The 23929-nt window shown below is 40.9% G+C and overlaps 1 protein-coding gene across 1 annotated transcript in view; it reads left to right on the plus strand.

The window, feature by feature from the left end:
- The window catches only part of HSF1 (heat shock transcription factor 1), a 63563-nt gene that overhangs the window by 20062 nt on the left and 19572 nt on the right, over positions 1-23929 (plus strand). Inside the window, exons 2-4 of the mRNA XM_036766036.1 lie at positions 12391-12499; positions 19784-19920; positions 20860-20984. Coding sequence (XP_036621931.1) covers positions 12391-12499; positions 19784-19920; positions 20860-20984 — 371 coding nt within the window. The remainder of the gene's footprint in view (positions 1-12390; positions 12500-19783; positions 19921-20859; positions 20985-23929) is intronic.

Raw genomic sequence — 23929 nt, forward strand, 5'->3', positions numbered from 1 at the left:
ATGACCTATTGGCGATAAGCCTCTTCATACTTAACAGGCTGTCCTTCACAGTCTAAGTCTGGGACCACACTCAGAACCTGAGTAGAACCTGCCAGAGTTCGCATTCCACTGGCATTATCCTTAAAACCCAAAGTCACCTGTGACTTTCTCAGTGAGGTATCAGAGTAGTACTTTGGGAAAGTTAGTTGTATAAAAGATACTAAAGCATATGAGTGTTTCTTATTGACATTTTTTCCTTGAATTGGAGGAAGAGGGTAGTTTTGTGGCTTCAGAATGTCTAGAAATTTTCCATATTTTCCCTGGACCTGATAGACTAGCACTCAATAGTACCAGACCTTTTCTTCTCTCTTCTTTTTTTGTTTTTCTAAATTATGGCTTTCAGAGGATCTTGTGAGTCCTAAGTTATCTTTTTTTACCTATTTTTTAAGTTAGCTATTCAAATACCTTACATTTTCTTCTAAGTTTTTCAATCATTTGATTTTGTTCTAATATTTCTTGTCTCAAAATCATTAATTTCTTATTCTATTCTAATTTTCAGTAAGGTTTATTTAAGTAAGGTTTACCACTTTTTCTTCCAAACTATATCATCCTTCTAATTCTTTTCTCCAGAGCTTTTGTTTCATTTTCTATGTTTTATAATTTCTTCTCGATATTCATGTAGTCCTTGTGAAAAATTCATTTTTCCCCCTTTGAGTCTGTGCTTGTAGTTGTTATGAATTGCTATCTCCTTTTTGGCTTTCTTTAAAGTTACAATAATTTTTAATATTGGCTGGTGTCTTTTTTGGTTTACTCCTCTCTCTAACTGTAATCCTTAACTGGGGCTTGTGTCAGGGTGGGGCTTCCCTTCTGCTATCCTTTTGGGTGGGATGGTCAGCCCTGTTTGGTCTTACCCTGGATCACCTGGGTTCTTGTTTCAACCTTCACTTCCCAGGGTCAGGTCCCCCTGGATTTTTGAGATTCAAAGAGCAGTATCTTCAGGATCCTCTAGAGTATCTTAGGATAGAGTATTAGGGACCTCTGGGTACCTGAACTGTCTCAGACTAGTTGCTGCTCCTCTGGGGTTTACAATGTTCCCACCCTGGGGCTTTTTCAGGGGAGCCCTCCACTTTTGCTGCCTCTAAACACAGAGCCCTGCAGGCCACGCATGTCTCTGGCCAGTCTGTGGTTCTGCTGGGACATTGCAAGCTTGTTTGCTTGTGCTGGTGTTGGTTTTGCACTGTTCAGGCAACCATTTTGGCCAGGCAGAAATCTTGGCCAGAAGTTTGCATAGTTTGCTTATAATATAGGAATGGCCTTGCAAAAGGACACTAGTCCAGTTACCATATTATGGATCAGGTGGCTGTATTGCCAAGAGAGTATTTTTTATACCTGTGTAGTATGAAAGGCTTCTAAGCCTACTTCACAGGTGATTGGAATGCCCCCTGCCCACTTTAATGTTTTGACCCACAGCCTTTGTTGAAACAGTGACCTGGAATGTAAAGGGAATCATGAAGTTCCAAGTTCAGTAAGACAAGGTGTCTCCTTCATTTCTCCAGACTCTTAATTAATTTCTTTGTCAGAGGTCCACAAAGCTGTCACTTTGTTGCCATTTATAGACAAATCCACATTGGTACCAATTGTCATTGTCAGCTGCACACAGCATGGGTTGAATGTATCTGTATGTATCTGTACCACAGTGAAGTGCCAGAGTAAGACAGGTGGATGACCCTACTAAATGAAGTACATAAACTCTGTAGCCTGGCATGAAGAGATTGACTGTCACAATCTGCCTTACCTGCCACCCCGCACCCCCTCCCCCAGCCTTCCTAGATTTTTCTTTGGCTATTCCTTTGCAAATAATCTGTACTCTAACCAAATTCAACTGCTCACTGTTCCCTATAAAGATCTAGTGCTTTCCGATTTCTCATTCTTTGCCCTTACTTCTCTCTCTACTTGCCTGGTAAAATCCTACCTATCCTTCAGATTCTAATTCAAGTGCTAATTCCTCTCTGATTCCCCCTACAAGTATGTGTGTTCTCTCCCTCCTCTGAACCCCTCTAGTACTTTATACCCAGATAAGATAACATTTTAAGTTCTTTGCAAACTTTAAATTGTTATGTAAATGTCAGCAGTTATCTGTTAATCCCACTTTGTTTCTTACCTTAGTGTGTGTTCCTGTTTTATATCTCCTGCTAGACTCTACCGTAAAGTCTTATTCTAATTATTGTATAATGGTGTAGCCTAGGGTTCCTGAGTACTAAACCAAAGCAATACAAGCTTTGGCAAGTTCTACCATGCTTAAAAGGCTTCAGGTGCAAGCCTAACAGGTTGCGTCTGCTATCCAGCCTATCTGAGCACAGACACACATTACCAGGCTGATAAATTCTTTGACCATGAAGCAGAGTCCCTTCTGACCATTTTCCATTTCTGCATTCCAGGTGACAGAGAGTGTTAAAAATCACATAGTTTGTAGACTATACACACTCAGTATATGTTCTCTAAATGTCCAGTGATCCTTGTCCAGTGATCAGTGAATCACTAAATCATATCACTGTTGAAATTGTCTATATAAATGAAACCAGAAGCTATAAGGAAGTTGCATCATTGTGGAAGGATGAGTTAGATTCTCCTTGGAAAGGCAAATAAAGGAGCTGGCAGGGTTGATTTTTTATCCTGTCCAAAAGCAAGTAAAAATATTTCATGGAACACTTTGTTTTCTTGGTTTGTAGTCCTCATGATTTGCAAAAAGCAAATATTACCATGAAGATACTTGTAGCTTACTCACCAATATCAGTCAGAGAGGATAAGAAATTTAATTAACTTGATGAGTCCCTCCAAATTAAATCAGCATGTTTTTTAATACTCAGGAACCTCAATGTAAAGTGTCAGTAGGGGAGAACAGCAAAACAAAAAATTGGAAAATAAGCCTCAAGATCAAGAAATGGAAGGCCACCATCTTCCAGCCTTAAATCAAAGCTTCCTTCAAGAAAAGTAAGAAAGTAGTATACGTGGTAAACACCAAATAACATCACAAAAAGTAAAACTGACAGGAAACAAAAATTGTCTGAGAGCCATTCCCCAATAAATAAATGGTCAAAGGAGATGAACAAGCAGTTTCAAAAGAAGAACCCAAGCTATAAACAACCAAGATTAAAAAAAACTAGTTGTTAGAGAAATACAGATTAGTACAACTCCGATGTTCTACCTCATACCCATCAGATTGTCAGAGATGACCAAAAAAGGAAGATGGGAGTTTTTAGAAGGGCTACTCTAGAACAAATATGCTGTTGATGGAGCAATGAGTAAGTCCAACCATTCTGGAAAGAAATTCAGAGTTTTACCCAAAAGCCACTCACTGCACTGTGCGTACTCTTTGACCCAGGGATACTTTTTAACCCAATAAGCAACACTTTTGGTTAAAGCAAAGAACTGGAAACAAAAGAGATGCTCGTCATTTGGGGAATAACTGAGTTGTGGCATTGTTCTGCCATCTCACCAGTTCTTGTGGTAATTTTGGAATATTATTCTATCATAGCAAATGATGGATATGATGAATTCAGATAAACCTAGGAAGACTTACATGAACCAACGTAGAGTCAAGTGAACAGAAAAGAAACGTAGGTGATGGCCACAATAACATAAAAAAAACCCCAGTCATGGAAGAGTTTAGAGATGTGATCAATACCAGGACCAATTATGGTTTCAGAAGACTGATAATGAGGGGCAGCTAGGTTGTACAGTGAGTAGGGCACCAGCCCTGGAGTCAGGAGGACCTGAGTTTAAATCCGGCCTCAGACACTTGACACAGGACTAGCTGTGTGACCTTGGGCAGTCGATTAACCCCAGTTGCCCTGCCAAAAACAAACAGAAGACTGATAATGAAGCATACCTTTACTATATCTTAGCAGAGGAGCAATAGGTATGGGAGGTAAAGAAAGAAGTATGTATTTAGAGACGTAATATGTTGAATTGCTTTTCTTGACTCCTTTTTTGAAAGGACTTGCTTCTCTTTTGCTGACAGAGATCCATATAGTCAAAGCTATGGCTTTTCCAGTAGTAATGTATGGTTCTGAGAATTGGATTATAAGGAAAGCCAAGCACCACAGAATTGATGCTTTTGAATTGTGGTGCTGAAGAAGACTTTTGAGAGTCCCTTGGACAGCAAGGAGATCAAATCAGTCAATACTTAAAGATATTAAGTTAGACTGTCCATTGGAAGGACAAATACTGAAGCTGAAACTTAAATAATTTGGCCAACATAATGAGAAAGACTGATTGGAAAAGATTCCGATGTTGGGAAAGATTTTGAAGGCAAAAGGAAAAGAGAACAGCAGAGAATGAGACAATTTTGTTGAGGGAGAAAAACCCAGGGATTCAGGAATCCCAAAACTAAAGTTCCCAGGAGTAGAGTTCCCAGATGGGGTCATTGAAGGGGAGTGCCCCTCAAGGACCTGAGGGTTGGGGCCTTCCAGAATGAATTCACAATCTCAAGCATTCTTTAAGTCAAGGTGGCAAAGATTTATTATGCTTTGCAGTGGGCAGGAGTTCTTAGGGAACCTGCAACCTTACACGAGTGCAGGAAGGTTTTTTATAAGAGATTTAGGGGTGAAACATGTCAATTAGGTGTTTTGGGGGTGGGATTAGGGAGTGGTTAAGGGGTGGTCAGTTCTTAAAGAAACAGGCATATTACCCAGAGTTCAATGGGAAATAGCCCAAGGGGGCAGGCTACTAGGAGGAGTGATTTTGACTATAAAATGTCACTAAGTTAACTAACGGTCAGGGCTGACTGGGAATATCTAGGTGGCTGTCATCAAATGTCTTGTTAGACAAAATAAATGTGAGAGAGTATACATTTGACTATATCTAGGGTACATATCAGTAAGTAGTACATATTGTCATGACCCAGTGCACAGCCAATTCTTAGTACACAAGACTGCCTACTATGAAAAGAGTAGAGACAAGTGTGAATTGCTGGGGAATGCTGCCCTTGAGCTAGAGAGATAGTATTTTGAGGCTAGGGAGAGATGTGATTTTACAGCTGGATGTGGTTTTGGAATTGGGGTTCAGGCACAGGCACCCAAGCAGAGGCTGTTAGAATTAGGATCCAAGCACAAGCACCCAAGGACCCCATGAGTTCCACAGAAGCAATTAATAGGAGCCTGGACAGACTTTGGGAGATAGTGGAGGATAGAAGAGCCTAGTGTGCTGACTAATTGAACAACAGCTAGCTTCTTTTGGTAGGTTAGGAATTGGTGGGTAATGACAGTGATTCTCTCTCCCTTCCCCCATTCCCCCATGAATATGAATGAAAAAAACTTTGAGCGGTGGATTCATTTTTCTTATTTTTCTGAACTTTACAAACATTCACTAAAATGTGCACTTCTATATACACACTAAAACAGAGGGTTATAAATAAAACTAAGACTCTTTTTTACAGCTTTAAGTGTTTATATATACAGAACTGCACTATGCACTGGGGGTACAGATTTTAAAAACGAGACAGCCTCTGATATCTAGGAGCTCACATTCTTATAGTGATAGACAACATATGGAGAAGGTTTCAGCAGCAAGTCAGATTGAAAAGTCCTGTGGCTGTTCAGGTGTGGTGGAAAAGCAGGCAGCACTACATCACTTCATGTTATTTCAATTAACAAAACCACATGGTTTCTGAAGTTGAACTATTTAATAAATGCTAAGGACTCTGCAGGTCCCTGCAGAGATGGAGAATTTTCTGTTCCAAGACCTCAATAGCTGTGCCTTCCAAAGAAAGATAGGAGGTGGAGTCACAGGTCCCATCTCCATGATGGCTGTTTCCCTGGACTATGACTGCTAGGGCTAGGTAATAAGGAGCATCAATGAACTATACTTGAAACAAAAAGAGGAGAAAGAAACTCAGAAGGTGACAATGACAAGGAAGGCAGCTTTGTTACTATTGTTTATATTTAATAAGTACATTTAAGTACATAAACAGGTTTGCAGCTTAATATACAGTGCTCTTTAATCTTTATTGAAATATTCATGGTTGACTTTTATGTTCATAATAAAAATGAAAATTTTAAAATAAAATAAATCATCTGGATAGTCACATCATTGATTTATTATAGCAAAGATAAAAATTAACACCAAATTAGAAGAAAAAGGTAAGACAATATGGTGTACAACTAAAACAGCTCAAGCCTGACGTATCTAAACAATCTGACTCCACAAAGTGAGAAAAGAGATAAGTGAACAGACATTATCATAGACTCTCACCATTTCCCATAGATGATAGCCATTATAAAGTAATTGTCACAATGAAGAGACCAAAAGATCCTGTAGATCACCTCACCTCGCAGATGTTGACCTGCTTGACATCTGGGGGCAATGTCCAGACTGATTTACGATATAAACTCATTTGCAAAATCTTATGGAGCATGTTGATGGAAGATTTTGAGCAGTAACACTTTATAAGATGAAGAAGCATTTCAAAGAAAAAAAAGTTTTTAGGAAACTTGGCTTAACACTTGTTTAAACCAGGTCATCCAGAGAGTATTTGATGAAGCTTGAAACATCAGACATTAAAAAATGAAAAAAATATTTGCATTCTCTCCGTCTTTAATGTGAAGAAATAGAAATGGCATTTTAAGAAAATAAAGAAGGAAAGAACAGCTGAACCCAACCAAGTATATGCAAATATTTGTGTGTGTGTGTGTGTGTGTGTGTGTGTGTGTGTGTGTGTGTGTTATATGCTGGAAGTTACCTAATTTTGAAGGCAGTGGTTTCCAAACTGCATGTGATGATGCTACCCTCCTCTTTTTTTTTCTTAATAAAAATTATCCCTCCTCAACACTTTATATGATAATCTGTGAAAATAATTTTATTAGTTCAAGTTCTATTCAAATAAAATTAAGAACGTTAGACTTAATGGCAGCATAAAAATATGTGCAGATTTATTGAAAAATTCTTTATAATTTTCATGTTTATAATTATAAGCATAACAATATAGTATAAGTGTGATCTTGTCTGGTTGAAAATTTATCAAAATAATGATGCATTAAATTGATGTTGCTACTCAGAATTTTTGACCACTAATTGAGATTGATATTTTGTCTGTATAGCAGCTATTGCAAATAACTGCCCCACATAAATAAAATATTGCAAATAATGGTAAAATTTGTTACTTTGATAAACCAAAGAGCTCTTTACTTACCTGTTTAGTGGGTTTGGATTATTCTTTTTTTCTGTTTTTCTTTCTTTTTAAATTGATCAAGGTTAAGTGACTTGCCCAAGATCACGCAACTAGTAAGTGCCTGACTCCAGATTTGAACTTGAGTCCTCCTGACTCCACGGCCAGTACTGTGTCGACTATACCACCTAACTGCTCATTCATTGTATTTTTCAGTACAACTGATTGTGAAGTATGCAACATATCCAGATTGCACAGAAAGCTACATTTTAGACCAGCATTGAGCTCCATCACTAGAATCCACTACAATTCTTCCACTTTCATTAATTTTTTTTAATTATAATGAAATTTTCTCCTAATGTTGCATTGAAAAATAACATATCTTCCCTAAAGTCACTTATGATATTGTTTCTAGGCAGTCAGATAAGCATCTATAACTACGTCTGTTCCTTCATCTACTCATACTACAAAATAGAAAGAATTTAATTTCTCTGTTAATTGATTACAAAAGTCTTTAGACATATGGACAGTTGTCTTTCCCAGCATATTATATCTGCAGGTGGATCCATTTAGAGGACTTTGCATCATTTCACCTATATCAGTAGTTGTAGGTAGCACCAATATTTCTCTTATCAAATGCTGCTTTTTACATTTCCTGTTACTTATACTATGCCCATTTTTTCTTCTAATTTTAGCTGCCCTGGTGGAGTTTTCTCTTCAAAGCAACTGTTTATTTATTCATCATGAAGGGATATTATTTCACTAATAAAATGTATATACAACAAGAAATGTGCCAACTAAACTGCTGAAAATGTCAATTATAATTCTTTTTGGGTTATATCAATTTTTAAAGTTGCAAGGTTTTTTTTGTGAACTAGCTTTTTATATATATTGTACTGACCAAAATGAATTACATTGAGAAATATAACAACTATTATGGTACTTTTAACTCCAACACTAAGATTGTTTGACTTTGAGCTTACATAGTTCATTTCAGTTGCAGTGAGCAAAGTAGCATAACTCACCCATGTCATAAGCCTACAATAACTGACACTGGCAGATCCCCTTGCATTGAAATGTGACACAGGCTGATTCACATGTGATCCGGCTTGGACGTGCCCTGTTAGATGTGTGATGCACTGTGGCAGAGTAAAGTGAGCATCCGTTGGCATGTGTCCCATTAGTCTCTTTTGTTGACTTTGATTTTAAATTTGTTTTCAATGCAATAAATGCATTACTAATTTTCACTGGAAAATACCTGGTTATTTCTTGCCACCACCCTAAGAAAGTTTCATATCTTCCTACCATAGAAGCATGCCCCCAAATTTGAAAAGTTGTTTTAAAAGATAAATTCTTAAGATGTCTGAAAGAGGGAAACAGTAATAAATGACTAGAAAAAATCAGTGACTGCATTACTGCAGTGGAGGAAAGATGATCAAGAAGGCAGCAATATGCAACCCCCTACATTCTTTGTTTCACATCTCTACAAAATCTTTCGGAGTAGTCTATATTGTTATTAAGGGCATCCTTGATAAAAATATGAGAGGCCATTAGGCATGCTCTCCAGCAGACCATATCTTTGCATCACATAATGGAAAAATTCAGAGAAGATCCCACTGTGCTTATTGTTAGTTGATCATGAAAAAAAGTATTTGATGTGGTAAAAGAAAACACAGGCTCAGACTTTCCAAACAATATGTTTTCCATTCCCTGTGTTTAAGGTCATATGAGATTCCTTAACAAATGTAACAGAGAGAACTTTCTTCATTGATTTTCCTAAGGCAGGTCCTAATTAGTGCAAGTGAGGAATCTAATCCCCTGAAGTACTATCATGTATTTGAATTAACTCTATTTGAAGTAATAATTATGTAAAATATGGTAATTGGTCCTAGCCCAATGGAAATGTACTGTGAAAATTCAAATAATATGACCACTTTGGGGGATTTATTATTTGCACGCTAATAGGGACCTAGCTGTATTAGTACCCCGGAATATAAACACTTAAAAGCTTTCAGCTTAACAATCTGGGTAGGAAGAACCGAGCGGGTGAACCCTGAGCTGATTGTGATATCCATTTGATCTATCTGTACATGTATCTTGTCCAGACACTAAAAATAGACACAGTGACCGGAATTACAGTTGAAAAGTTAGAAGAAAGTAGGCTGAATAGAACTTGTGAAATTATATACTTCCAACAGCCCCAGGCTTCTCCTTGAAACAAAATCCATCTGTTTCACACCAATATTCTCGCAGTAATGTTATATGTCGGGGAGTCATAGAGTATGACAGTTTCCAAGTGTCATGATTGAGGGCAAACTGAAAGACAGTGGAGAAATAAATTATTAGCATAAATAAACCATGACATATTTTAATGCATAAGGGGGGGTGAGCATGTTATTATAAGAGGTGTATGACAGGAAATAGGAGATGGACCAGTCCTATAGCAAGTACAAGGGACAACACAGGTGGAGCTTGGCATTGGTACTCACATAATGTTCAGATGCAGAGGGTGGTCCCCTATTGCAGGATTTTTGGAAGGATGTGAATAAAAGCTCCATAGGAAGAGAAAGTGTGGTTTGGTTACAAATTACACCTTTGAAAATGCCCACACCACTGAAATCACAGATCTATTGATGAATTCAGAGTAGACGATAAGCATCTTGAGAGCAGGGTCTGCATCACTCTTTTCTTTGTAACTATACAATCATGCTTAGGGCATGGATGGAATAGTAGAATAATGAACGTTTTTTTCATCAGTTTAAGATTTACAAAGCATTTTGTAGGACTTTGTCTCATTTTACTAGAAAAATTGAAGCCATCTGTCACAAGCTCTTTCTCTTCCTGGGCCTGTCCACCCGAACATTATCCCATTCTCTCCTAAATGAGATAATATATGCTTATCACTTTGCAAACTTTAAAACACTGCATTATTGCTAGTTATTGTTAATTACTCCAGTCTCAGAAGTGAAAGGTGGTCCTTTTCCTTGCTATCAGCAATGCCCCTCTTTGGGCCCTTAAGCCTTTCATTGTTTTAGAGACCTTACCTCTTCTTCTCAATTTTCAGTCTCTATCCACTGGTTCTTTCTCTTCTTATTTTCTGTTGTTGTTGAATCATTTTTTAGTCATGTCTGATTCTTTGTGACCCCATTTGGTGTTTTCTTGGCAAAGATACCAAAGTGTTTCCCGTTTCCTTCTCCAGCTTATTTTACAGATGAGGAAACCAAGGCGAACAGAGTCAAGTGACTTGCCATGGGTCACACAGCTAGTAGGTGTCAGAGGGCAGATTTGAATTCAGGTCTTAATGACTCCAGGCCTAGAACTTTATCCACTGCACCACTTAGCTGCCCCATATTTATATGTAACAGGGAGTGCCTAATAGATGTCTTTTGTTTGTTGCTTGGGAATACAAGGAGAATACAGTTTTCTTTCTGGGCATCTGAGTAGTAGTACTAGGGAATTACCTCGTACTTGTGAGCTGAAAGCTTAGGGCTTTGGGTTGTGCCATGTGACTAGGGAATGGTCAGCAGCCTGCCTGACTATTCCTGTTCTGCAGTGTGACAGACTGAGAGGTGAAACTAGGGCAAACCTTGCTCATGAAAGGAAATTTAAGGTACAAATTATACCCTGTTGCAGAAAATGTTCTAAATCGGTTTCATAGACATGATTTTTTTATTTTACCTATTTCCTACTTCATGTGTGAAAAAATATACCCCAAAACATTGCCATTGGCTTTCCTCTCCAATAGTTGAAATACAAATTTTATTTTGGGGGGCAGCCCATTTGTCAGGACAGTGCTCTGGGAAAGAAAAAAACCTAAGGAAAGAGAAAGGTCAAATTTTCCAGAAGAGGGGTGGTTGTTGTTCATTTGTTTCAGTCATGTCCAACTCTTTGTGACCCCATTTGGGGTTTTCTTGGCAGAAATACTGAAGTGGTTTGCCATTTCCTTCTCCAGCTCATTTTACAGATGATGAACTGAGGCAAACTGGGTTAAGTGACTTGCCCAGGGTCACACAGCTAGTAAGTGTCTGAGGTCAAATTTGAATTCAGGCCTGGCACTCTATCCACTTAGCCACTTAGCTTCCCAGAGGAGGGGAACCTAATGTAAAAGCAGGCATTTAAATGATTAAGATGTGTTAGCCTGACCTTCAGGAAGGAAGGAAACTAACATGACACCTGCTTTGTGCCAGGCACTGTGCTAAGCACTTCAGAAATACTGTCTTATTTCATCCTCTCAACAGCTTTGGCAGGTAGGTGCTATTGTGATCCCCATTTTACCAATGTGGAAACTGAAGCAGACAGAAGTTCAGTGACTTGCCCAGGGTCGCACAGCTAGAAAATGTCACATACCTCATTTGAACACAGTTCTTCCTGCCTCCAGACCCATTACTCTTTCCAATGAACTTACCGACTTCCTCACAGAAGCCCACCAGGCTTTCTGCAGGTGCCTGAAAATAACCTCAGTTCTTTCCTAGACTTTCCAAAGTTCATTGCTAGTCAGGGCCTACATGCCAAAATTGATTGTGTTGTAGACTATGAGAAGACCTTTGTTTTTGAGTCTGGCTTCTGATGTGGTCCGTTCAGGTATGTCTGGGGGCAGTAGGAGCTGGAACCCATCACCCTGCATTATGTATGAGAGGCCTTTACCTGGAAGAGCACTGGAGTGGTTCAGGGTAGAACAGGGACAGCCAAGGAAAATCAGTAGGTTCATGAGGGTTGTGCCAGATGGAAGGAGCCTTAATAACTAATAACTCTGTTTCCAACAATACATGGACTTGCCTGTTTTTGTGCAATTTATTTTTTTCATGTATATTTAAATACATTTATGTATATATAATATTTTAAATAAAATAACATCAGTAAATGGCTAGCATTTTTCATCATAAGTCCTTCACAGTTATCTTGGATCGTTATATGAGAATAACTATCATTCCCAGCTGATCATCTTACAATATTCCTGTACCTTTGTACACAGTACATTCACTTTGCATCGGCCCATGCAAGATGGACTTGGCCTTTTAACTGAGCCTTCTGCTAGCCCTATACTTTTAGTCTGTCCAGTGTGGGAATTGTGTTCTTGCTAACTGCTGAGATTACAGTGAAGATACTGGTGAATTCTCTCAGGTTCTTATGCCCCATGCTCTGGAATTGTCTTTAGGGCAGGAGGGAAGGAAAGTAAGAGACAAGGAGAGGTCTTGTTCCCTGCCGCATGTCCACCACTAACTCCCCTTTGCTTTATCTCTCCACAGAGTGGGAATAGCTTCCATGTTTTTGACCAAGGCCAGTTTGCCAAGGAGGTGCTGCCAAAGTACTTCAAGCACAACAACATGGCCAGCTTCGTTCGGCAGCTCAATATGTGTGAGTATTGCTGGGGTGGGTGAGGCCAGGCCCTAGGACAGCAGACCTATCCCTTTCCATTGTCCTAGGAGCAGCAGCCAGGCCAGAGGGTCAGAGCTAGAGAAGGAAGGAGAGGCTCTGCACTCCGCAGAGTACCAGGGTGCTGGAGCTTATAGTCTCCTTGGGGTATGAGGCTTACCATGGTGTGGTGAAGCAGAAAGAGGCTGGACAGAGAGCTCAGGCTCTTTGGCTTGCGATTCTGGCCCTGCTCCCACTGGCAGGCTGGCTGCAGGATGCTGAGTGACTTTCTGAATTTCTCTGGACTTTGGCTTCTCTTTCAAAGGAAGGACTCACCTGGTTGACTTCTCAGGTCACTTCTAGTACTAAAATGCTTCTGGCAGCAGCCTCTAAGATTAAGTACTGGTCCTCCAGAGCTTGATTTCAGGGGTCCTACACTTTTTTGCTGATGCGGGTACCCCCTTCACAGCAGCTTACACCCATCTAGGTTTTCTTAGCAATGCATAGACCCTCCATGCAGGGCCAGCACACCACTAGCATGTCAGAGGCCTTCCTCTAGATTACGTTTTGTGAGGATCAGTGGAGCATTTATCCTGTGGCAACAGTCATCTCTTGCCAGACAGATGGCCTGGCTCCTTTGAGCACACATCTCCTTAAAGATGGACAAACCACTGGGCTGCATGTCATAGGCTAGATAGGAGGCATTTTTCATCCATTTAGTTTTTCCTAAATTGACTATGCCAGTCCCTTTTAAGACCATGGCTCTCGAGTGGAGCCAGGATAGTAAAGTAAAAGCAGGGACTTGCTTGAGCTCTCCCCCAAATCCCTCCAAATACCTATAAAAATGACTCTAAACAAATTCTAGAACATCAGAACCCACAAAATGACAGAGTGAAACAAATTTCCAGCCCAAGACAACTTGGAGGGTCGACATTAAAGGTCTGTTGCACCAGTCTGAGAGAAGAGCACAGTCCAGCATGGGCCTCACCGGCACAGACGGGCAACTGAGTCACTGGCAACTGTGGTAGTTTCCAGACTTATCAACCCACAAATGCCAAAGACCACTTAGAAGGTCAGTAGGGAAGGTTTGTTGGACCTGGGTGAGAGGAGAGCATGGTCCAATCATACCGCTAGGGCAGCAGCAGCAAAGGCAGTGGCTGCTTCTGGAGTTCTCAACCCACAGACAGTGGGAGGATCAAGCGACTAATCAGAAGGTGATTGCAGGAATCTCTTTGCTGGTGCTGAGGCAAGATTCTCTTGCTTTGCCCATGCTTGGATCTGGGTCACAGTCCTAGGTGGTAGTCCTAGGGTGAGAAGGAACACTGGTATGGTAGAGCTGGTGGTGGTGGTAGAGAAGGAATACTTCTCACAGTTCCAAGGCAGAAAAGAGTGCTTGTGATCACTCACAGACCAGGAGACAAGTAACACCTCTCCTTTGATCATACAACCTTGGAAGAATTGAAAATTTACAGGTCCCTAGAAATATCTCTGAAAATAGCTACACAGAAGGTTGGGACAGTGCGTCCTCTACGTTGGAAGCAGAGATCTACCTTAACAAAGAGCTAAAAAGTCAAGTAATTGGCTAGGAAAATGAGCAAACAGAAAAAAATCAGACTGTAGAATCTTACTTTGGTGACAAGGAAGAACACAACAAAGCCAAAGCTCCTACATCCAAAGCCTCCAAGAAAAATATGAATTGGTCTCAGGCCATGGAAAAACTCAAAAAGGATTTGGAAATGCAAGTAAGAGAAGTAGAGGAAAAATTGAAAAGAGAAATGAGAGTGATGCAAGAAAATCATGAAAAACAAGTCAACAGCTTGCTAAAGGAGACCCAAAAAAATGCTGAAGAAAATAACACCTTAAAAAATAGACTAACTCAAATTGCAAAAGAGCTCCAAAAAGCCAGTGAAGAGAAGAATGCTTTAAAAAGCAGAATTGGCCAACTGGAAAAGGAGGACCAAAGCTCACTGAAGAAAATAAGTCCTTATAAATTAGAATGGAGCAAATGGAAGCTAAGGACTTTATGAGAAATCAATAAATTATAAAACAGAACAAAAAGAATGGAAAAAATGGAAGATAATGTGAAATATCTCATTGGAAAAATAACTGAACTGGAAAATAGATCCAGGAGAGAGAATTTAAAAACTATTGGACTACCTGAAAGCCATGATCAAAGAAAGAACCTAGACATCATCTTTCAAGAAATTATCAAGGAAAACTATGCTGATATTCTAGAACCAGAGGGGAAAATAGAAATTGAAAGAATCCACCGATCATCTCCTGAAAGAGATCCCAAAAGGAAAACTCCTAGGAATATTGTAGCCAAATTGCAGAGTTCCCAGGTCAAGGAGAAAATATTGCAAGCAGCCAGAAAGAAACAATTCAAGTATTGTGGCAATACAGTCAGGATAACACAAGATTTAGCAGGTTCTACGTTAAGGGATCAGAGGGCTTGGAATATGATATTCCAGAGGTCAAAGGAGCTAGGATTAAAACCAAGAATCACCTACCCAGCAAAACTAAGTATAATCCTTCAGGGGAAAAATTGGATATTCAATGAAATAGAGAACTTTCAAGCATTCTTCATGAAAAGACCAGAGCTAAATAGAAAATTTGACTTTCAAATACAAGACTCAAGAGAGGCATGAAAAGATAAAACAGGAAAGAGAAATCATAAGGGCCTTATTAAAGTTGAACTGTTTACATTCCTACATGGAAAGATGATATTTGTAACTCATGGGACCTCAGTATTAGGGTAGTTGGAAGGAATATATATAGATATGTAGAGAGATAGATAGACAGACAGACAGACAGAGGGCATAGGGTGAGTTGAAAATGAAGGGATGATATCTAAAAAATAAAATTAAGGGGTGGAGAGGGCTATACTAGGAGGAGAAAGGGAGAGGTAAAATGGGGTAAATTATCTCACATAAAAGAGGCAAGAAAAGGCTTTTACAATGGAGGGACAAAGAGGGAAGATGAGAGGGAATGAGTGAACCTTACTCTCATTGGATTTGGCTTAAAGAGAGAATAACATACAAACTCAGTTGGGTATGAAAATCTATCTTACCCTACAGGAAAGTTGGGGGGAAGGGAATAAGAGAAGGGTGGATGATAGAAGGAAGGGCAGATAGGGAGGAAGGGGTAATCAGAGGCAAACACTTTTGGGGAGGGACGGGGTCAAAGGAGGGAACAGAATAAATGGGGGGTGGGATGGGATGAAGGGAAATATAGTTAGTCTTTCACAACGTGACTACACACGTATAACCTATATCGAATTGCTTGCCTTCTCAATGAGGGTGGGTAGGGAGGGAGGAAGGGAGAGAATGTGGAACTCAAAGTTTTAAAAACAAATGTTAAAAATTGTTTTTACATGCAACTGGGAAATAAGATATACAGGCAATGGGGTATGGAAATCTATCTTGACCTATAGGAAAATGGAAGAGAAGGGGGCCAGGAATAGAAGGGAGGGCAAATTGGAGAAAGGGGTAATCAGAATGCATGCCATCTTGGGGTAGGGGGAGGGGAGAGATGGGGAGAAAATTTGGAACTGAAAATCTTGTGGAAGTGAATGTTGAAAACTAAAAATAAATTAATAAAAAGGAAAAAAAAAAAGATCGTGGCTCTCATTGAGGAAACCCCAGTGTGTTCTCTCTAGGACTTGATGTAGTCAGCACATCATCCATAAGCTGGACCTTCTAGAAGTCCTTACTGTCCATAGAAAAAATATCTCTTCCATTTAGACTTTTTAATAATATCTTCAGTGACAGCATTAAACACTTACGGAAAGAATATGTCTCCCTGTTTTATGCTTCCATTGATGTTAATAATCAGAGAAATATTTTTCAGTAAATCTTGTGTGATCTTAACATACGTATGAGAAGCTCCTTGTTGAAGGAGAGCCTTTAAGGCCATGTTTGGATCTTACCATGCGCAAGGCTTTGGTGGGATTTTTTAGTTTTTGTGTATTCCCTGTATCTTTTTTGTTGGTAACTGCTGTTATCTCAGTTGCCTTTGAAGATATTAAAATCATCTCTGATTTATTTTATCATCCTTTTGTTTATTGGCCAGGAGTGGGGAACCTGTGGCCTGAAGGCCCCATATGGCTCTCTAGGTCCTCAAATTTGGCTCTTTGACTGAATCCAAACTTCACAGAACAAATCGCCTTAACAAAAGAATTTGTTCTGTAAAACTTGAACTCAGTCAGAAGGCCACATCCAAGGACCTAAAAGGCCACATATGGCCTCAAGGCCACAGGTTCTCCACCCCTGCCTCTCTAAGATTTTTTGTAAATGTACCTACCACCTGCAGATGAAACATGCTGCTCACCTCCTGATAGAGAAGTGATGGACTCAGTATATAGATATATAGATACATACGGGGAGGGAGGTAGGGGAACATGGCCAATGTGGGAATTTGTTTTGTTTGACTATATATGCTTGTAACAGGTTTTGTTTTTCTTGCTGTCTCAATTCGGGGAGGAGAGTGGGAGACAAAGAATGAGGATCTGAAAATAAAATTTTAATTTGATACTTTAGGCTTTCAAGTTTATATGGCATCCAACATGGATTTCTTTGGTGTATACTTGTTCTAATCCTGCCACTCTTTCTTATTTTACTTTTCTTTCTTTTCTTCCTTCCTTCTCTTTTTTTTGGGGGTAGGGGTGGGGCAAGGAGAGACTAGAGAGACTAGATTGTCCCTATTTTTTCCAGCCTGGAGTTGCAGTAGCCACTCAAGGGCCAGATCCCATTAGTTATGGACTTAAAAGTTATAACCTGCTTCTTTCTTCTCACCTGGGCCAGTTTGTCCATCCTTAGACAGCCTGGTGACCTTCGGCCCTTGAGGATTCACCATGTTGGGGATAGACTTAATACTGATATCTGTTTGGCTTTAGGCCTGCTGCAGTCTAGAATTCCCAAACTCAAGCAATCCACCAGCCTCAACCTCCCCAGCAGAAGGGCCCAGCCAGACTTCACCTTTCTAAAACCATTTCTAATTCCTAACACTGAAGATGGAAGTAGATTGAAGTGTTAGGGTCCACATGTGATGATTCTTTCTGTCACTGGTTATGAAAACAGATCAGCTTAAAAATTTTGACAAATTTGTTTCATTTTGTCTATTGTGCTTCTGTCAGTTTTATCTATTAATGTTCTTTGATGATATGACTCATTTGGTTTTCAAGCCAAATTTTCTGTTGACTTGTTTTTACTTTCACCATTTTATAAAACGATATTGCTTGTAATCTACCATTTTCCTCCATCATAGTTTCCTAGTAACTTTGTATTCTGAATTGGTGTTGCCCTCGACTGGTACATCTCTCTGGGTGACAGTGAGATCAAGCAATTGCTAGCTAAGGCAGTTTCAGACCACCTCCATGTGGCAACTGTTTTACTTTGGTTAAACTCTAATAGAAAACGGTAATACTCAAGGTCAGCATCTTTGCCTTCCATTTCTCTCTATATAGTGTCAAAGTTTATTTGAATGGACTAAGTCGAATCTCCCAGTGTCATCTCTTCATCTTTGAGCTTTCTTCTAATTTATCGATTTTGACCTCTGATGTACCTTATCAATGTTCTGACTGTAAGAGTTTAAGTTATAGTCAATTTCACTTTTTTGCAATGTTTGAGGCTCATCCTGTCCAACAGCTTCTGACTTCAGTTTGAAATAAAGTATTCGTGATTTGTAGACGTGAAACTTCCAAGTAGTCTAGAAATCTTTGGCCTTTTTTGTTTCTTAAACCTGTGCTGCGTTTTCCAACACATTTTTTATTGTTGCTTTCCTTATTTAGCCTGAAGGATCAGCTGATCAATAGTTCATATTAAAGAGTGCTGGAAGTGACTACATGAAAGAGACACAAGGCTAGAGGTGTTTTTTTAAAAGGATATTCAGGATCAACTAGAAATCAGCAGTCCTATGATCCTATTCATGGCAGCCCCAAAGTGTCAGTCCAATTTATCACAGCTGTCTCAACCTAAGTCAGTCATCTTACTCCTAGAGTATGCTTCAGGCCCACTTGTCCAAAGAGTACAACATTAATCAGAGTATCACCTCATCGCTGAGCCAGCCTTCCCACCCTTCTTTGGTGATAAAGGGGAAGAACTGGAAGGAAAACAGTAGTATCTTGGCTTAGGACTTGATCTTTGTCTTATGTTGTGATTTAGCCAATTTACCCAATTTAGCCTTAAATACTTTAAGGAGTAGGTGGTATCAGGGGACTGAAACACAAGCACAGTAGATGTGATGATATTCTCTTTAGTGGGAAAAGGAGGTATAGCAGGACCCCTGAGGAATAGTACATTTCTGCCCATATAAGTGGCATTGGTCTGCAGACCAGTAATTCCACTGTCTTCCTCCACATCCTCTGACATCACATTGAAGACACTGGACAAAAACCATGGTTGTCTTCAGAAGAGCTTGTCAGGTTCTCAGAATTCCTCTGCTTCTGTGTGGTGTGAATATGTTGGCACAAACTGCAAGTACCTTTGTCATGATCTTTTTGCTCCAGCTCATCATGAGGACAAGATATGATGACCAAGTGTTCCATGACATGTTTTCTGTTGTCTTTGAGTAAATAATGAAACCAGCTCCTTTGCTCCCCAGGCAGACTCTTTGAGCCAACCTTCCATTTGGCTGTAACTTCCTTTTGTTTTTTGTTTATTACAGAGGACTTCCACATTGCTGTGGTTGTCCTCTTTACAATAGTGTGTCAATTCAGTAGTCACTAGACAAAGACCTCACAGAGTACTCAGCCGTTATGTTTATAAAGTCTGGGAACTAGAGGTAAAAGTACCCTCTGCCCACTTCTCAGCCATCATTGCTGTAGAAGCAGAGGGGGATGGAATAGACGTGGGGACCAGTTTTTATTTTAGTTTCCTGTGTGCCACAGTCAAAGAATTCATCGTCTAGCCTCCAATGTACTCCATTCTTAGCTTAGTTAATCCTTGAACAGCAGTCTTTTGCTAGGGCCTTATATAAGCTAAGTGTTTCCAGAATAATAGGACTTACTAGAATTTAATGTTTTGCTTGCATAGCCTTCAAAAACTCAGGGTCACCTTCACACCTCAATGAGACATTTGTAGAACATAAGTGTTAATAGAACAAACTGCAGTGGTGATGCAGTGGTGCCTCCTTCCACATCACTATCTAGGGAGGGCCTTTATGAAGTGTCTTAAGCACTGAGGGGTCTTGCCCTGGTTTCTCCTTCCTCCTAGAGACATAGAAGACATGGCATGGAAAAGAATGTGTAAATGCCCCTGACCTTTGTTTCTCTTCTTCCTTATAATACAGATGGCTTTCGGAAGGTTGTCCACATTGAACAAGGTGGCCTGGTGAAGCCAGAGAAAGATGACACAGAGTTTCAGCACCCATACTTTATCCGGGGCCAGGAGCAGCTCCTAGAGAACATCAAGAGGAAAGTGACCAGCGTGAGTTCCTGTCCCTCCCATTCTCTCTGGGCTCCTGCAGCCCATGACAACATGGACAGACATACCCTGTGGTGCCCTTTGGTGGCCTGGGGCCACTTTGCTAAAGACTCTTTGGGACGGCCCTGAGGTAGTGTCTGGGCCAAGGCAGAGGGGATCTTCTTCTTCCCTCCCTTTCTACCTGTTGAGCTAGGCCACGTCTGTGGGGCTTTCCTTCCCCAAAGTAATTCTCAATTACACCAGAACCTGAGTCAGGATTGGGGTTCCTGGGTTGTGGTGCAGAAGTGGTACCTAGGTTCCCTCCCTGCACTCCCTCTCTTCAGCTTCCCTACATGTATGAGTAAAGGCAGGTCAGAATCAGGAGCCTTGGAATGTCATGAGTGGGAGGCAGCTCATTAGAGCATACTGTTCTATTCTACTATGTAGCCAGAGAAGCATTTCCAGCTCCTGCTAAAAATGGAAGAAATGTCCAGACTAGCTTAGAGCTATGGAAGAGCCCCAAGGACCCCAAGCCCCATTAAGTCTCCCTCCCATATAGTGCTTGAGGCCATTAGGAAGCTGCCATTTCAGAACTAGAATCAGTTTAAAGTCAACAACTCCTTGCACGCTCCCTCCCCATTAGCTCAGGGGTCAGATTGCTTTAGCCCCAGGGTACTTGAAAATGAAATGCCTCTGTGGTTCTAAGTGTATGTTTCTGTGTGTATGCATGCATGACCAGCCTGGTCATACCCCACCTTCCTTCCTCTGCTGTGAGCTGAAGGCCCATAGGTACCATGGGAAAAAAACAAAATCCAAAAGGCCTTGCTCTCCCCATCTTCTGAACACTGGTTTTCAGACCTGCCTCAAACTCACAAGGCTAATTCATGATTAGTGTGGGTCCGAAAGCAGGCCAGGATTGGATGAAGGACCTTGTTGACTCAGTCCATCTTCTCCTGCCCCCAGGTCTCCAGCATAAAGCATGAGGATATAAAAGTCCGACAGGACAATGTCACCAAGCTGCTAACAGATGTTCAAATGATGAAGGGCAAACAGGAAAGCATGGACTCAAAGCTCATGGCCATGAAACAGTATGTACTATGGAAGGGAGGGGGGAGAATAGAGAGGGAGATAGGTGGAACATGGCTGCCTGCTTGGGGATCGTAAGCACATGGCCAATATTCCTGGGGTTGGGGGTGGGACGTTAATGAGCCATTTGAGATAGGATTAGATTCATTCTTCTCTTCCTCTCTCCCACCTCCACCCTGAGAGCCTGCCACAACCTGAAAAAGTAACTGGAAGACCATGTGCTCAGGCCCCCAGTAGCACCATATTGAGTTAACCTGCCACTGTCTTCAAAATATTTGGGGAAACCATCTAAGATGCAAAACAACACTTTCCTTCCCATCCTGGGGTCTTATGGGGTCAGTTACCATTCATCATACTCTGCTCAACCACCCTGGCACCATGGTGTTGGGCCCTGGAGTTTATCCTGTCCTTATACTTACTGTCTTTCTGGCTGAGTCCAGTGTGGAATTTTCAGGGATGACCCTGCTTTGTGTTTGATTCCCTGCTTGAAATGTTGTTTCTTAAGAGAGACCTTTTTCCCCTTCAATCTTTCTAGAGTCTCTATGCTGTTCAGAGCACTTTGGCTCTGAGGGGATGGGGAAAGCCTAGAAGAGTCAGAGCAGGGTCCTGGCTGCCAAGCTGAAGGGTAAGAGGATCATAGATTTAGAGTTAAAAGGAATTTTAAAGGTTAGCCAGCCCTGTTCCTTTTCACTTCGGGTGTGGACAAGAGAGAGAGAAGCCTCAGTGAACCGGTTCTCCTAGTCTCAGCTCTGCCAGCCCTTGGGAGAAGGATCTGTAGGCTTTTCTCCTTTACCCTGGGACTTCTTCTGTCTTAGTTTTCAGGGCCTAGGGGCAGAGTTGGTACCCAGATTCACATCCCTGACCATCATCTTCTCTGTAGACAAAAATCCTCCCCATTAAGTGATCAGCCAAGATTTTTTTAACTTCCTTTTGTGGCCTCAGAGATAGCCACTTCCTGGGGAACAAGAAAGGAACACTACCCAAAGGGGCTTGCAACCTATCAGTTGGGATTTTGGAAAAGGAATGGGGCACCCATATCTGCTGTCTGCCTTCTTGAAAGGAGACAGGCAAAGCCCTAGTCATGTCAGTAACAGGAACAGCTTCCCTTCTTTCCAGAAAAGAAAATCTGTTTGGTTTTGGTCACCAGTAATGGGTCATTTCTCTGAAATATGAGTCAGTGCTCTAAAATGCCCCTAGAGCCCTTGTATGTGTGGAGCAAGATTTGCTCCTTAGGGCAAGCAACCAGGGAACAACTGTTCTCACCTTAATTCTTCCAACTCAGAAAGGAAGGTACACTCTGCTGCTCTCAATCTCCTAGGATGACCTGCTGGCTAGGGAGAGCTTTACCAAGCTCAACCTGGAGACTTGTTCTCTTGTTGCATTAGGACATGGTCCTGCTGCTTTTAGAAGTGCCGACAAGAGTCCTGTGTCCTGGTTCAAGGTCCTCCATAAGTCTTCTTTTTGTGTTTCAAGTTTTTTCCCATTACTTTATCTACATTCTATGCTCCAGTCACATGGAATGAAACATACTTGGCTCTTTCCTGCCCCCACCTCTATTCATTCTGCTCCCAGCAACTGGAGTGTCCTCTTGTTTCTACTATTTGAATTATCTTCCCTTCAAGAACCACCTCAAATGCTACCTCCTTCAGGAAGCCTTCCTTCATCCCTGCCAGTGAAAAATGATCTCTTCCTCCTCTGACCAACATAGCGTCTTGACTATACTTTATAGTAATTTGTGTATATGTTTGGTCTCCTCTTCCCCCCTTGCCCTCCATGAGCTCTCTAAGGGCCAAGGCCTGTGCTTGTTCATTTTTGTATGAACAGGATGTATTTCAGAACACGGTCTTTGCATATAATAAGCATCAGTACATATTTGTAGATTGAATGAATGACAGTGACATTTTGGAAGATGAGTCTGGCCAAATGCAAGATGGCTCAGAGAGGGAAAGAAGGGAACTTAATACCTTCATTGAGGCTTTTGCACCAGGGCTGTGGCAGGCATTCTATAGTCATTTATTAAACACTCATTATGTGCTAGGCACTGTGTTGGGAATACAAAGAAAGGCAAGAAACAGTCCCTGCCAGCAGTGGGCTTACATTCTGTTGGAGGAGACATGCTGCAGACCACATCGTACATACAAATTCTACACTGGGTAAATTGGAGGTCATCTTGGGCAGAGAGCACTGGGTGAGGATTCAAGAGGCCGACATTGTAATCTCAGCTCTGTGACTTTGAACAGATTGCTCTTCCTCTCCAGGTCTGTTTTTTCATTGCTCATATGAAGGTATTAGGCTAAGTAGTTCCTTCCAGTTCTGATCCTCTATGAATGCTGTGAAATCCGTGACAGATTTCATAGGCAGTCACAGGAGATAGTAGGTAGTTGATCAATGTTTTGTCAAACTGAATTAGAAATCATTTTATCCATCCCCATTTTAGAGATGAGAAAGCTGAGGTCCAGAGAAAGGAAATGACTTGTCCAAGATGACACAGGTAGTAAGTGGCAGAGGTGGGATTTTAACCCAGGGCCCATGACTCAAAGAGCAGGGATCCACAGCCTTATGCTGCCTCTCCTTTCCAAAGAAGTAAGGGCAGGGCTTGATAATACACTAGATAGAGGAAATAAAGGAGGGGAAAGAGACAACGTGACTGTTATATCCTGCATATGAGAGTAGGGATTTGATAGCAGCTCTGTTAGACCAGTAATGGTGGCAACAGCTCTTCTCACCATTCACTCAGTGGCCTTTAGCTCCAGCAAAAATTGGTGGGTCATCCATTTCAAACTGGAAGGACCTTGAAGACCAGTCCAGCCCAGGGCCATCATTTTATAGATGAGCAAGCTTGAGACCCAGCAGCAGGTTAAATGTCTCATCTGTAGTCATACAGAGATGACATCCCTGGAGCAGGATTGGACCTCATGGACTCTAAGTCCAAATCTAGTCTTCCTGC

This window comes from Trichosurus vulpecula, chromosome 1 (genome assembly GCF_011100635.1).
Source record: "Trichosurus vulpecula isolate mTriVul1 chromosome 1, mTriVul1.pri, whole genome shotgun sequence".
In the NCBI taxonomy this organism is placed as follows: Eukaryota; Metazoa; Chordata; class Mammalia; order Diprotodontia; family Phalangeridae; genus Trichosurus; species Trichosurus vulpecula.